Genomic DNA, 11,392 nt, shown 5'->3' with positions numbered 1-11,392 from the left:
TTAGTCCTAATGTCATTCTTACGTGCATACTTATTTTTATATAAATGCAAATTTTCAGCCGTATTGTAAAGGGCTAAAAAATAGAGTTGAAAGGAGCCATTTTGCCAAGACAGTTCCCTCCTCATCACTTCCGCTTTCGTCGCAAACAACCTTGGTGCTGCTGTGTACTGCGCATGCCCACGAGATAGCGCAGCTTCCCGTTTCAACTTGAACTCCGCCGCGCAGGTAAAACCATGACGGAGAAGCTGAAACGTCGACGACGGTTGTCACTTGAAGCTAAAGGAGCATCCCCGCGAGACGACGACCACACTCCCGGTGACGCGTCAACAGTGCTGCCCAAACTGCTGGCTGCAGCTTTTTACGGAGTCAGTTCCTTCCTTATCGTCGTTGTGAACAAAAGTGTCCTAAGCAGCTACAGGTAAAGTACAAAGTACGACAGTGAATAATTTGCTCCCAATAAAAAAAACAACTTTTGTTTGAGAGAGAGAAATTACTGGTGCAGAAGGGCAAACAAGAGGTCTCTCTCTCGTTCCCATAAAATTCATGTCAGATGTGCGAGGTAAACGAGGAAAAATAAAATAAAGCAAACGTCCAAGTAAAACGGTTAATTTAATCATTTGTTCACATTTTAAATGGTTTCTTACCTACAAATTATTAAATGTCGAGAGGATAAGCGGCTTAGAAAATGATTGGATGATGGATAGAAGGTAACCCGAAGCATTTTATTTTATTACAGCATGTATAATAAATTCATTAACGCAGCCTCTCTCTCTCTATTATATTATATTATATTATATTATATTATATTATATTATATTATATTATATTATATTTATTTATTATATTATTATATTATATTATATTATATTATATTATATTATATTATATTATATTAGATTATATTATATTATATTATATTATATTATATTATATTAATTTATTCCAGATTTCCCTCATCAACATGTGTTGGAATTGGTCAAGTGAGTACTTCCCTCCCTGTGCATCAGTAACCTTCTGGTCATGTGACCTGCCTAGTTTACCTTTCCGGCTTGTTTTGTTTGGCAGATGCTGGCTACCGTGGTGGTTCTGAGAGTTGGCAAAATGTTGGGTGTCATTTCCTTTCCAGATATGGACTCCAGTATACCTCGTAAGGTGAGGTGGAAATATTGATTTGCATAACGGATAAAAGTCTAGTTCTCCCACTGAGTGGCAGAAAAGAGACCCCATGAAGGGAACCTGTTTTTGTCCCTGCAGATCTTTCCACTGCCTCTACTCCATGCTGGGAATCAAATTTCTGGACTGTTTGGGACTCAACGACTCAAGTTGGTTTCGAAGGATTAGACTCCGTTTATATCAAGCTGTCGTTTTGTTCTGTTAAATGAAATTAGAGTACAGCATCAGGACAGCAATGGAATGTTTGTGCTTATTGAAGACAAGTTGAAATGAGTTTAACCTGAACGCTACAACTTGGTAAAAGCGTAACTATCATAACACTCAACTTCTTCCTGTATTAGTTTGCCCATGTTTACAGTTCTGCGAAGATTCAGCATTCTCTTCACCATGATCTGTGAAGGCTTCCTACTCAGGCATGTTTCGTTCCGTTGCTGATGTCCATTATGTCGGCGCGCCCACGATTCAGCACATCCATTTGGCGTTTTCTCATCAGAAAGACGTACACGACGCCAATCAAAACTGCCGTGTTTACGATGATCTTCGGTGCTTTGATAGCCGCCAGGTGAGCTGCGACATCTAACAGAAAATAATTGATAAGCACTGGTCTCGGCCAATTGTGATCAATCGCGATTGATGTCATTTTTGATGTGCTGTCGCATAAAAAAATCTTCTAAGAAATATTTGCCAAAATGTGAGGACTTGTGAAATACTGACTATTTGACTCGTGTGCTTGGTAGCGCCGACCTAGCGTTTGACCTCGAGGGCTACACTTTCATAATGCTGAACAACGTGCTTACAGCAGCCAGTGGTGCGTACATGAAGCAGAAATTGGATGCGAAGGTGAGCAGCATTGGCTGATTACATTTTTTTTTCTATATATTTTTTGTCCTTGATTGGAACCTGCAGAAAGGGCTTAGTATTAGTTTTAGATTTTTTTTCAAAATATGGAATATTTTTTTTCATTAGTTTTTACTTTCTTTTGAGTTAGTTTTTAATTAGTTTTAACTTGTTTTTTAAATTCAGTTTGTTTTAGTGGCTTTGTTTTAGCAGGTTTGTTAGTTTTTATGAGTTATTATTTTGTAGAAAAGACTTTGTCTTAGTTTAGGGTGTATTTTTAGTATAAGTTTGAGATTTTTCAACATATGGAGTATTTTTCGAGTGTACAATTAAAAGGAGTTGCGTAATAAAGTAAATTCTCAAACGACTATTTTACCTTCCTATTGCGTTATGCACGTTGGGTAACTCTGAAATAAATACATTGAAATTTCTTTACTGCTGTTCTTACAGGATCTGGGCAAATTTGGACTTCTCTACTACAACGCTCTGATAATGATTTTACCGACTGTGGCGTTCGCGTACTACACCGGAGACTTGAAAATGGTATGGTGGTGGTTGTTTTTGCTCTCAACATGTTTTTTTTTTAATGAATTGTCCTTGACATGAATTTCAATAATGCATTTAAGAAAATCCCCGTTTGGCACATAAAAGCTATTCTTGTAAACGTTCCTTGTATGTTTTAGAGTTTGGAGTACGACGGATGGTCGAAGCAGCTATTTGTTGCGCAGTTTGTCCTCTCCTGTGTTCTGGGGTAACAGCAGATTATGAATGGCCTTACCTCCAACACTTGACTAAGTCGTCGTTTTGTCCCTGACCAGATTCGTTCTAATGTACTCGATCATGCTGTGCACGCAACACAACTCGGCGCTCACCACCTCCATCGTGGGCTGCGTTAAGGTCAACTATTTGATCCAGCAGCTTGTCTTCGCTAGAATTGGGACAACTGACCGTCGCTGTGATGCGTCTTTGTTGCAGAATATTTTGGTGACCTACGTTGGAATGGTCTTGGGCGGAGACTACATTTTTTCCTGGACTAATTTTATTGGTTTGAACATAAGGTAAGACGACAAGCTATCGCCGTTCTGAACTTTTTTTAAAGGTCAATTATAAATAAATAAAAATTATACAACTTGGAAAATGGGTGAAATGACCTTTTTTTTGGTCTATTATATTTTTGAAATATTTTTGACATGTTTACATAATTTATCTTATCTTACTGTAGATCCTAAAACTGTGGAAAAGATGTTTGTGTTTTCAAATTGTAGAAAAGCGACCGTGCTAAACTGCCAGCTTCTTCTGATGTAAACGTCATACTTTGTTTTTAATGTTTTCAATCCTGTTGAAACGGGGAAAATATATATTTTTTAAAGTTTTATTTGCTGAGGCAACGTTTGATTTTTGTTTTTCGGCCCAGCCACATCAGGAAAGAATAGCCTTTGATTATAATAAAATTTAATTAATTTTTTTACAATATTCATTATTTATCTTTTCAAAATGAACCTAAATGGTTCTCACTTTCTGTCATGAATAACAAACAAAAAAATCATATTTTTGATTGGTAAAAAATGACCAAGGAGACTGATCTGATGTGTTATTTTGTGTTCCCAAAGCATTGCAGGGAGCCTCGTGTACTCTTTTATCACCTTCACACGAGAGCAAACAAGTAAGACCGTTTTAAGTCCATTATTATGTGCAATGTTTTTTTCAATGGTTCAATGCACTAAAACCAAACATTTACATTTTTTTTACCAGAAAAGGCGTGAAGCGCAAGAGACCTACATTGAAGAAAGACACCCATCCGCTTTTTCCATCTTTATTACGGAGTGCCTTCAATTTATGATCATACTTTTTAGTGACCTACTGTATTCTGCAAGGAGTTATAATAACTGTTGTTTTATTTTTATATTGAATGCGGTCCCAGATTTATCAAATATAACCAACTGTTTTATATATATATATATAATTTATGGTGCAGTCATTTTTATTCAGGTGTCATTTACAGAGAGGGGGGGAGCAAAACATTGAAAACAAGACTAGCTGAGGCAATGTGCTTTGGAGACGAAAACGGAGCAAAATGATTTCGAGAGCACTTTTAGATAATGATGGGTAAACGAAGCTTCAAATCTGCTTCATGAAGCAGTTGTAGTATTTTGGACTCCAGTAGATGGCACTCTCGGTTCAACATTAGCCTGAAAGCTCACTGACTTGCCATATTTTAAACCCTTTATTTAACCCAACAGTGCCATCTAGAGGACTCAAAAATATAACAACTGGTTCATGTAGCAAATTTGAAGCCTCATTTTCCCATCACTACTTTTGGACGATGTCCCTCGCTCAAACCAACTTATAAGACTTTTGACGGTTAAACCTAGAAACGTAAGAAACAAAAAAGTTGAACCTAAAATTCTTTGAAGTGGATGAAAAGTCAAACAAGGAAAAAAAAAAATGAAATGGCTACTTTTTAAAGACATTTCAGAGCCACAGTGGCAAATGAGCTTCTGAAGAAAGCATACAAAGAAGAGAAAAAGTGATGAAGAACATTGTTTTTTTTTTTTTTTTTTTTTTAAATTGTACCAATCTATACAAAGCTTAGAAATCACTGACATTCTGACTAGTAAAAAGAAAACATAAAGCAAAGAATGCCGCCGTCTTCTTCATGCGTTACAATACAGGACATCACTGATGTCAGCGGCTTGACACAAACAAACCTGCGCTGGTTTATTTCTCCGAGTGAAAATGTCATTCTGCTTGCTGCTGCTTCTTCTTCTTCTCAACCACAGAAATGTACAATCAAAGTGCAACTAAGGTGAACTCGCAACGTCAGCAGCTTGCCTACACTGAGTGCGCTTACTCGGCCTCCTCGTGGCAACTTCAGCACAATGTCATTTTTAACTCACGGCTGTTCACAAATGTTCAAATGGCTTGAAAAGCAAATACCCATCATAGACTTTTTTTTTTTTTTTTGTTAAAAAATATAAATATCTTGTGTAAAAAAATATTAATGGGAATTTTTTTGTTGTTGTTGTTTTTTCTTTGAGTACGAATAGAAAAAGAGAGATTCTTGGCAAAATGCTGTCAGTCAGTCAAGTAAATTACAGACGACGGGTACAAGTCCGGAGCTACATGGATGGGCTCGCGAGGCGTGAGGATCGTTCCCCCGCTGGACGATCAACGGGGCATTTTTTTTTTTTTTTTTTTTGGTCGACGCTTCATACAAGCAGTCATCGAGTCCTCACTGACCCCTTTCAAGCAAGAACTTGGAACTCGTCAGTTGTCCTGCGTTCTGGTTGGTTCCGCGTCACTTTGGGCCAAAGGCTCCGTCTCCATCTTGAACCTCTTGGCCGGCCTGTCATGCGCCACGGCCATGTCTCTTTGGTCTGCGGAAGGTTCTGGAGAGCCGTTTCGCTCGAGACTGGGTGAGCCGGGGTGGCTGCAACCATTGGAGTTGGTGTTTTCTGACGTGGGAAGGGCGCCGCCGCCGTCGCCTGAGGGACCGTTACACTTAACGGGCTCAGCTTTCACTTGGTTTACAGGAGCAACGTGGGTGCCATCCCCGACATGACCGGAACTGTGGGCTGCGATGCCTGTCAAAAAGAAAAACATTTTGACGTGAAATGTCATCAACGGGAATGCCAACTACGAACGCCATTGATTTTACTCAAGTCTGCACCACAACCATGAGGGAATTGATTTTTGTGCCGTTTCTCACCATTATGACCGCTGCTGTCTTCCCTTTCCGAGTGGCTGGCGCTGCTGCTGGACGTGGTGGGAGGGGGCGACGCCGCCCTACTGGAGGCCACGCTCTCCGTCTCGTCTAGTAACCTGTCCATGTAGTCTCTGATGGCACACAGCGGCGGATGGGCACGTTACGCACGCCGTCTCAGATTTTAAGTCTCCACAGCGAGACTGGATTAGGACCGATAATGGCTGACATCCTCATGACAAATAGGTTCGACATCAAACGTATATTAATTATTTATCATCAACAGGCGTATGTTTTTATAAATCATCTTGCCGATTATATTGGCCAGTTTCACAAATCGATACAATCTCACTTTGACAGTAAACTCTGTACTGCATACATCGAAAGTGTCATGCTACTAGAACCCCCAGGGCAGTCATTTTGACTGTTTTCAATTTTTGATATTTTTAAATGCTTCTTCCCAAAATTAAACAAATGCGACAAGATAAAACAGTTCCGCCTAGAATTCATATCTGTGTTGTTCTAAGCCTTAATTTTGTTCCTTAGGCATTTATTTAGATAATCGGACAATTTTTTCCCTACTAAATAGCAAAATGAAGGAAAAAATTAAAAAAACTTACGTGACACCAGGATGAAGGTTGTATTTCCTTTTTCCAAGTCTGGTTTGCTGTGCAAAGAAATCATAACGCTCAGACTTCTTCCACATGTAATAAAAGGCCACACATTCTCCTACAGACCTAGTTCTCACCTGAAAGATTTAATGCAGCGGACATGAAACAACCATTATTATCATCGTCAACACAGCATACATAAAAGAGACAAACCAAAAAAATAAAAAATAAAATTGTCGATCAGTGGACACATGCACAAAAATGAAAAAAAAAATAATAATCAAAATCAAGCACCATTTAATTGTCCAATGCATGTCATGCGTATAAAATTCGAACATCTGCGCAAACTGTGACCTGACTTCACGATCGGTCATAAAATTGTTGTTTTTTTTAATTGTGTTATGGGTTTCAAAGTGTTTTTGGATTGATAAACATTTGTGGTTGATCATGCGTGAGTGCTAAGAAAACATTTGTTCATTCCCCTTTACCTTGTTGGCCTGTATTAAATGAAAGTCTTTGCCATAGGATTTGAGTCCTTGTTCAAAATTCCGACATTCCTCTTCAGTCCAGACAGAAAGCTCCTCTGTGAAGACGCCGGCGTTAGCGCTCAAAAGTTGTCAACTTGTGAGGTGGACAATTGCCATCGAAATGTAAACTTTCATTTCCCGGCGAGGGCTTACTCACCTCTGGCTGCTTTTACGTTAAACCGAAGTCGTCTTAAAGCTTCCTCAGTGTCAAAGTCACATTTCACAAGTTCGTACAATGCCTGGAGAGGAAACGATTTTTGAATTTGCCGAGTGATGTCTCGTTCAAAAGGCAAACGCGCGCAAATGCTTGTGCACGGCTCACCTGTTCGTTGTCTTTGATGTGCGATCCTTCGGGGATGGCGTCGACTCCCTTCTCCTCTCCCGTGCGTCTTGATGCCTCTATCAAGAACGCCACCACTTTGTTTTCGGGTAGACACTCGGGGTTCCACAACAGCTGGTCGTAATTTTCATAAACTGCTCAACAAATTGGGAGAAAAGAAAGAAGCTGGGGTTCATACTCGATCACTTGGGCTTTTTCTTTTTTTTTTTTAGGTTTTGCACTGTTACAGCCTTACCTTTTTCATTGTCTTTATATTTACATAAGCCAACGGGGGTTTCCGCCTGATACATAGACCCCACCATGATCTCCTGTTGGAATTTCAGACAATTAAAAAAAAACGGCTCAGCTGAGAGATGTCAGGCAGTAGAACAGGCGTCATCAAACGACAAGCCCCAAAGCACCACATGAGTAGAATTTTTTTTTTTTCATCGAGTAGCTCTATTTCTAAATATTGAGATAAATTGTTAACTTGATCAACATTATTAACTCATTCAATCGATAAAAAACAAAGACGTATTTATACGTCTTAGCCTTCTTTTTTTTTTTGCGTCATAGCGCCATGTTTTTCTAGCATTTGAACAGAATATTCCGTTGGCGTTGCAAAACCAGTCAAAATCCAGAAAGACGCTGGGATTGAGGGCTTTCCACTAGTGCCCTTTGCAATAATTTACACTTCAGAAGTAGCTCTCTCCCCACCTTTGAATTATTAAAATATTTTTCTGAACAACTCGAATGTAAATAAATATTTTTTACAAATCCATTTCTCGATTTTTTTGATGACGCTTCAAATTATTTGCCTTTAATCATCGATTGGAGTGTGTCGGAACCAACGCAGAAGGATCATCACGTGTGTCCAGAAGAATATTTAAATACCTTTTTCCAGTCTTCAGATGGAACATAATCCTCATCTTCCTCCGACTCTTCCTCGGCGTCGTTATTACCTGACACACGAGGTGACATTTCATTATCTGGACGGCAAGCGATTAATTTGAAGAGCGAGAGACGAGATGCGACGTACTTTCAAAATATTTGCGTTTCTGCGGACGAATCAGTTCGGATGTGCAGAGGCCCCGGACGGAACGTGTGCGGCCCTCCGCGGTCAGCGGGGCCTCGGCCTCGTCCTCCTCCTGTGCCGTCGAGCTCTTTACGCCTTCATCCTGGAACGAGGCCGCATTCAGTTTCTTTACAAGTCGGGAGGCGAGTTCTCAGCAGAGTCAAGTGAGACGACATTCAAATCTTGCTTGCCGTTTTCAAACAGCACCGCCCAGATGAGGATTGATTCAGATAATTATTAACTTGTTTACTACCATTGACGGCTAAATACGTCAAATATCTTTTTTTTTTGTTTTATTTACTCAGCTGGTATTGAATGAGTTAATTACAATTAATGTATTTTTGTGGATCTATCTATGCCAATCAAATTGTATTTTCAGTCCATTATTAGTTCAATTGGGGATTGAAAGAAAAGGCAGTTTTAGTGTTAAATGGCAACATGTGCTCAGACATCATCACATGTTCAAAAAAAAAGTTCAAGTTATCCACGTTAATTGAATGACCGACTCCTTTATCCTGATTTTATGTAAAAAGTTGAATGTTTTCTTTCATTCCGGTAAACGGCAAAATGATGAACGCTGTATAGCACACCTCATTCCTTTTGAGCTCGCCAGTGCCTCTGCTGCTTTCGTCGTTGTCCAGCTCATCGTCCTCATCCTCTTCATCATCCTCTTCTTCCTGCTCCTCATCCTCCTCTTCATCCTCGTCCGCTGGCGACGCGCCGCCATAACCGTAAAGAGTCAGGAGCTCATGGATGGGCATTTCTCCTTCCTAAAGAGAGCGGGAAGCAAGAACCTTGCCTGTGAGACACTCGCAGTTAAAAATAAATTTAAAGAATGGTACAAATAATCTGCAACGTACGCGTGCAAGATCTTCAATCTCATTGGCGTTGGCCTCATCAGCGGCCTCTAACATTTCTTCCTCTTCCATTGTGCGCTCATCATCAAAGTCGTGCACAAGCATGTCCGCGGATGGGTCGAAGTCATGGTCAACGGAACCCGCTGAGCCCCCTTCGGAGATAAGATGAGGACATATTCGGTTCGTAACAATTACGCCTTACGGCGCAAGAACAGAAATTCAATGATCCGCTTTTGTGCTCCCATCCTGTCGAAAATTTCCAGTGACATATAGCCTTCTTGTTTACTTTAAAATGAACTTGATCGCTACATTTGAGTGGTATCAGTCCATCCATTTTCTGCTTGTCCCCATCAAGGTCGCGGGTAAGATGAAGTCTGTCTCAGCTGACTTTGGGGAAAGGGGTACGTATCAGAAAGACCAGGGACGGGCAACTTAAAAGATCTTTGGTTCCCAGGATGCATTGCACAACGTAACGCTAAACTTTGTCTGTCATAAGGTCGTTCATCGTTCTCATTAAAGTTAGGGATGAATTGGGGCCGGTCATGGGATTTTCAGATAATAGAAGCAAAAAGATAGATGGTCTTTGTTTTCTCAAATTGTATAGGTTACAAAGTGCAAATAATTGTAAAATGCTACATTTGAAGCATTTAGCCTTGAATTACATTCAAACGAATTTGCGAGTACATTCGGACAAATTATTTGCAAGTAGATTTGAACAGATTTAAATATGTTCACACGAATTTATTAGTCCAAAAAAGACTCCACATTGGGACTTTCATGCTTCCCGTATGAAAGAGACTTATGCAAATAGAGCACAAATTTGAAGAATAAATGCCTGTATCGGTTCACCACAACAAACATTCAATATAATTGAGGAATCACCAATGATCCAAACACCTAAACAAAACCCCAGCACATGATTTTCTTTCTAATTACAACTAAAAAAAATGCATATTTTAAGTACAAATGTGATGACTCAAAATTAACCTTACATACCTGGGCTCGATTTCCCAAGGGAGGACTGCAAAAACAAAAAACAAAAAAACAAATGTACTAAGCATCAAATGAAATAACACAAACATTATTTTAAACAATGAATACACAGCCTGTTCCCAAATACGAGTCCACAAAACGCGCGCCTGCCACTGAGCGGTCCGCGAAAACTGCCTTCACTACTTCTTGATGGGAATTTAAATCGGACTTTAGAGAAATAAAAATAAAGTCGTACTTGTGGCGCAAGGTCCGCGGCGACGGGCGATTCCGCAACTAAACTACCGTGCGACTGCAACTTGCACGCTAATTCGATTTAAATACTAAGCTAACGCTTTCAAGTTACGCGTGAAACAACAGCACACACTAAGAGGAAGGATTGAAAAAAATAATTTAAAAAAAGGAAGCAGACGAAATTGCAACTAAATTCACACGACAATTCGACCTGCGGGGAATGTGGTAAAAATATTCCATCGGGGAAAATTAATTGTTTCTGAACAAAACCGCAAAGTCGCTAACGCCGCAGCTAACGCTAGCCAAAGCCGAAGTTTACTAAACATGCTAATATAAGAATACATGATAACTATCTAGGATATCGAGCGAGGCGCTGGGAAGGTTCGCGTGTTTAAAATTGACAAAATAAATGACGCGGATAAGCTGTTGAAACCATTAGCTTTGGCTCGACATCATTTTTTTATTTTTCTGATTATTTACTTCACTTTCTTACCTCCGCCATGTTTGCAATCCTGCAGGGTCACGTGAGTACCCGGATGAAGAACCACGCCCACCTGAACTCCACAACGACGAACGTCGTTAGTTCGTTCGTTATACGAACAACTCAATGACTGCTCTGCCACATTACATGTGTGGACGAAACATGCGTCATTTCTTGTCATAAAAGAAACAAAGACCTTAATTTACAGTAAAGGTAAGAATTGACTTCACATATGATGGAAAATTGAGCAATATTAATTTCATATTAACAGCTGGCCTAAACCTAATTAAAATCCACTAACCGCACTGGCTGTGTTTTGTCCTAATACCAGCATAATCTCAAAATCCAGAATTAATTTACACAACATTCTGAGTAATACGTCGGGAAGTGGTATACTAATCATAACTCGGCTACATTATCCAATCATACTGCTGAAATGAAATGAATACATATAATACATACAATATATTATATATATTATTATTATATAACAGTATTTCGTTCAATATTTCGTGTTTTATGAAAAAAATGACTTGACTCAAGAAATGGACTGCTCAATCATCACTGAGTGGGAATTGAAGCCTG

The 11,392-nt window shown here is 39.5% G+C and overlaps 2 protein-coding genes across 4 annotated transcripts; one reads left to right on the top strand and one right to left on the bottom strand.

Annotated features, from left to right (window-relative positions):
• Window positions 1–139: 139 nt before the first annotated feature.
• LOC148326339 (nucleotide sugar transporter SLC35D2-like) lies at window positions 140–6,774 on the top strand. Of its 2 annotated transcripts, XM_088310204.1 has the most exons (13): window positions 140–418; window positions 947–980; window positions 1,066–1,152; window positions 1,255–1,322; window positions 1,515–1,586; window positions 1,667–1,735; window positions 1,911–2,013; window positions 2,461–2,553; window positions 2,694–2,761; window positions 2,829–2,907; window positions 2,986–3,068; window positions 3,621–3,673; window positions 3,763–6,774. In XM_088310204.1, exons 1-13 carry the CDS (start codon window positions 234–236, stop codon window positions 3,771–3,773), a joined length of 1,005 nt encoding a protein of 334 aa, XP_088166330.1. In that variant the 5' UTR covers window positions 140–233; the 3' UTR covers window positions 3,774–6,774. The 2 variants fall into 2 exon arrangements, with proteins under 2 accessions (XP_088166330.1, XP_088166331.1); XM_088310205.1 differs by lacking the exon at window positions 947–980 and having other exon boundaries at window positions 270–418.
• On the bottom strand, window positions 3,810–10,907 carry mier1b (mesoderm induction early response 1b, transcriptional regulator). 2 transcript variants are annotated; one of them, XM_088310199.1, is made up of 13 exons: window positions 10,820–10,907; window positions 10,099–10,123; window positions 9,106–9,254; window positions 8,836–9,015; window positions 8,210–8,348; window positions 8,065–8,132; window positions 7,427–7,499; window positions 7,174–7,325; window positions 7,009–7,090; window positions 6,813–6,907; window positions 6,334–6,461; window positions 5,720–5,847; window positions 3,810–5,594 (listed from the first exon to the last, which is right to left on the bottom strand). In XM_088310199.1, exons 1-13 carry the CDS (start codon window positions 10,826–10,828, stop codon window positions 5,278–5,280), a joined length of 1,545 nt encoding a protein of 514 aa, XP_088166325.1. In that variant the 5' UTR covers window positions 10,829–10,907; the 3' UTR covers window positions 3,810–5,277. The 2 variants fall into 2 exon arrangements, with proteins under 2 accessions (XP_088166325.1, XP_088166326.1); XM_088310200.1 differs by having other exon boundaries at window positions 6,334–6,380.
• Window positions 10,908–11,392: the final 485 nt, after the last annotated feature.

The sequence above is a fragment of the Idiotropiscis lumnitzeri genome, chromosome 12 (assembly GCF_059441095.1).
Source record: "Idiotropiscis lumnitzeri isolate Australia: NSW breed Sydney's pygmy pipehorse chromosome 12, RoL_Ilum_1.0, whole genome shotgun sequence".
NCBI classification, from domain to species: Eukaryota; Metazoa; Chordata; class Actinopteri; order Syngnathiformes; family Syngnathidae; genus Idiotropiscis; species Idiotropiscis lumnitzeri.
The sequence above is the reverse complement of the archived record's forward strand: the minus strand, read 5'-3'. Positions and strand labels throughout refer to the sequence as shown.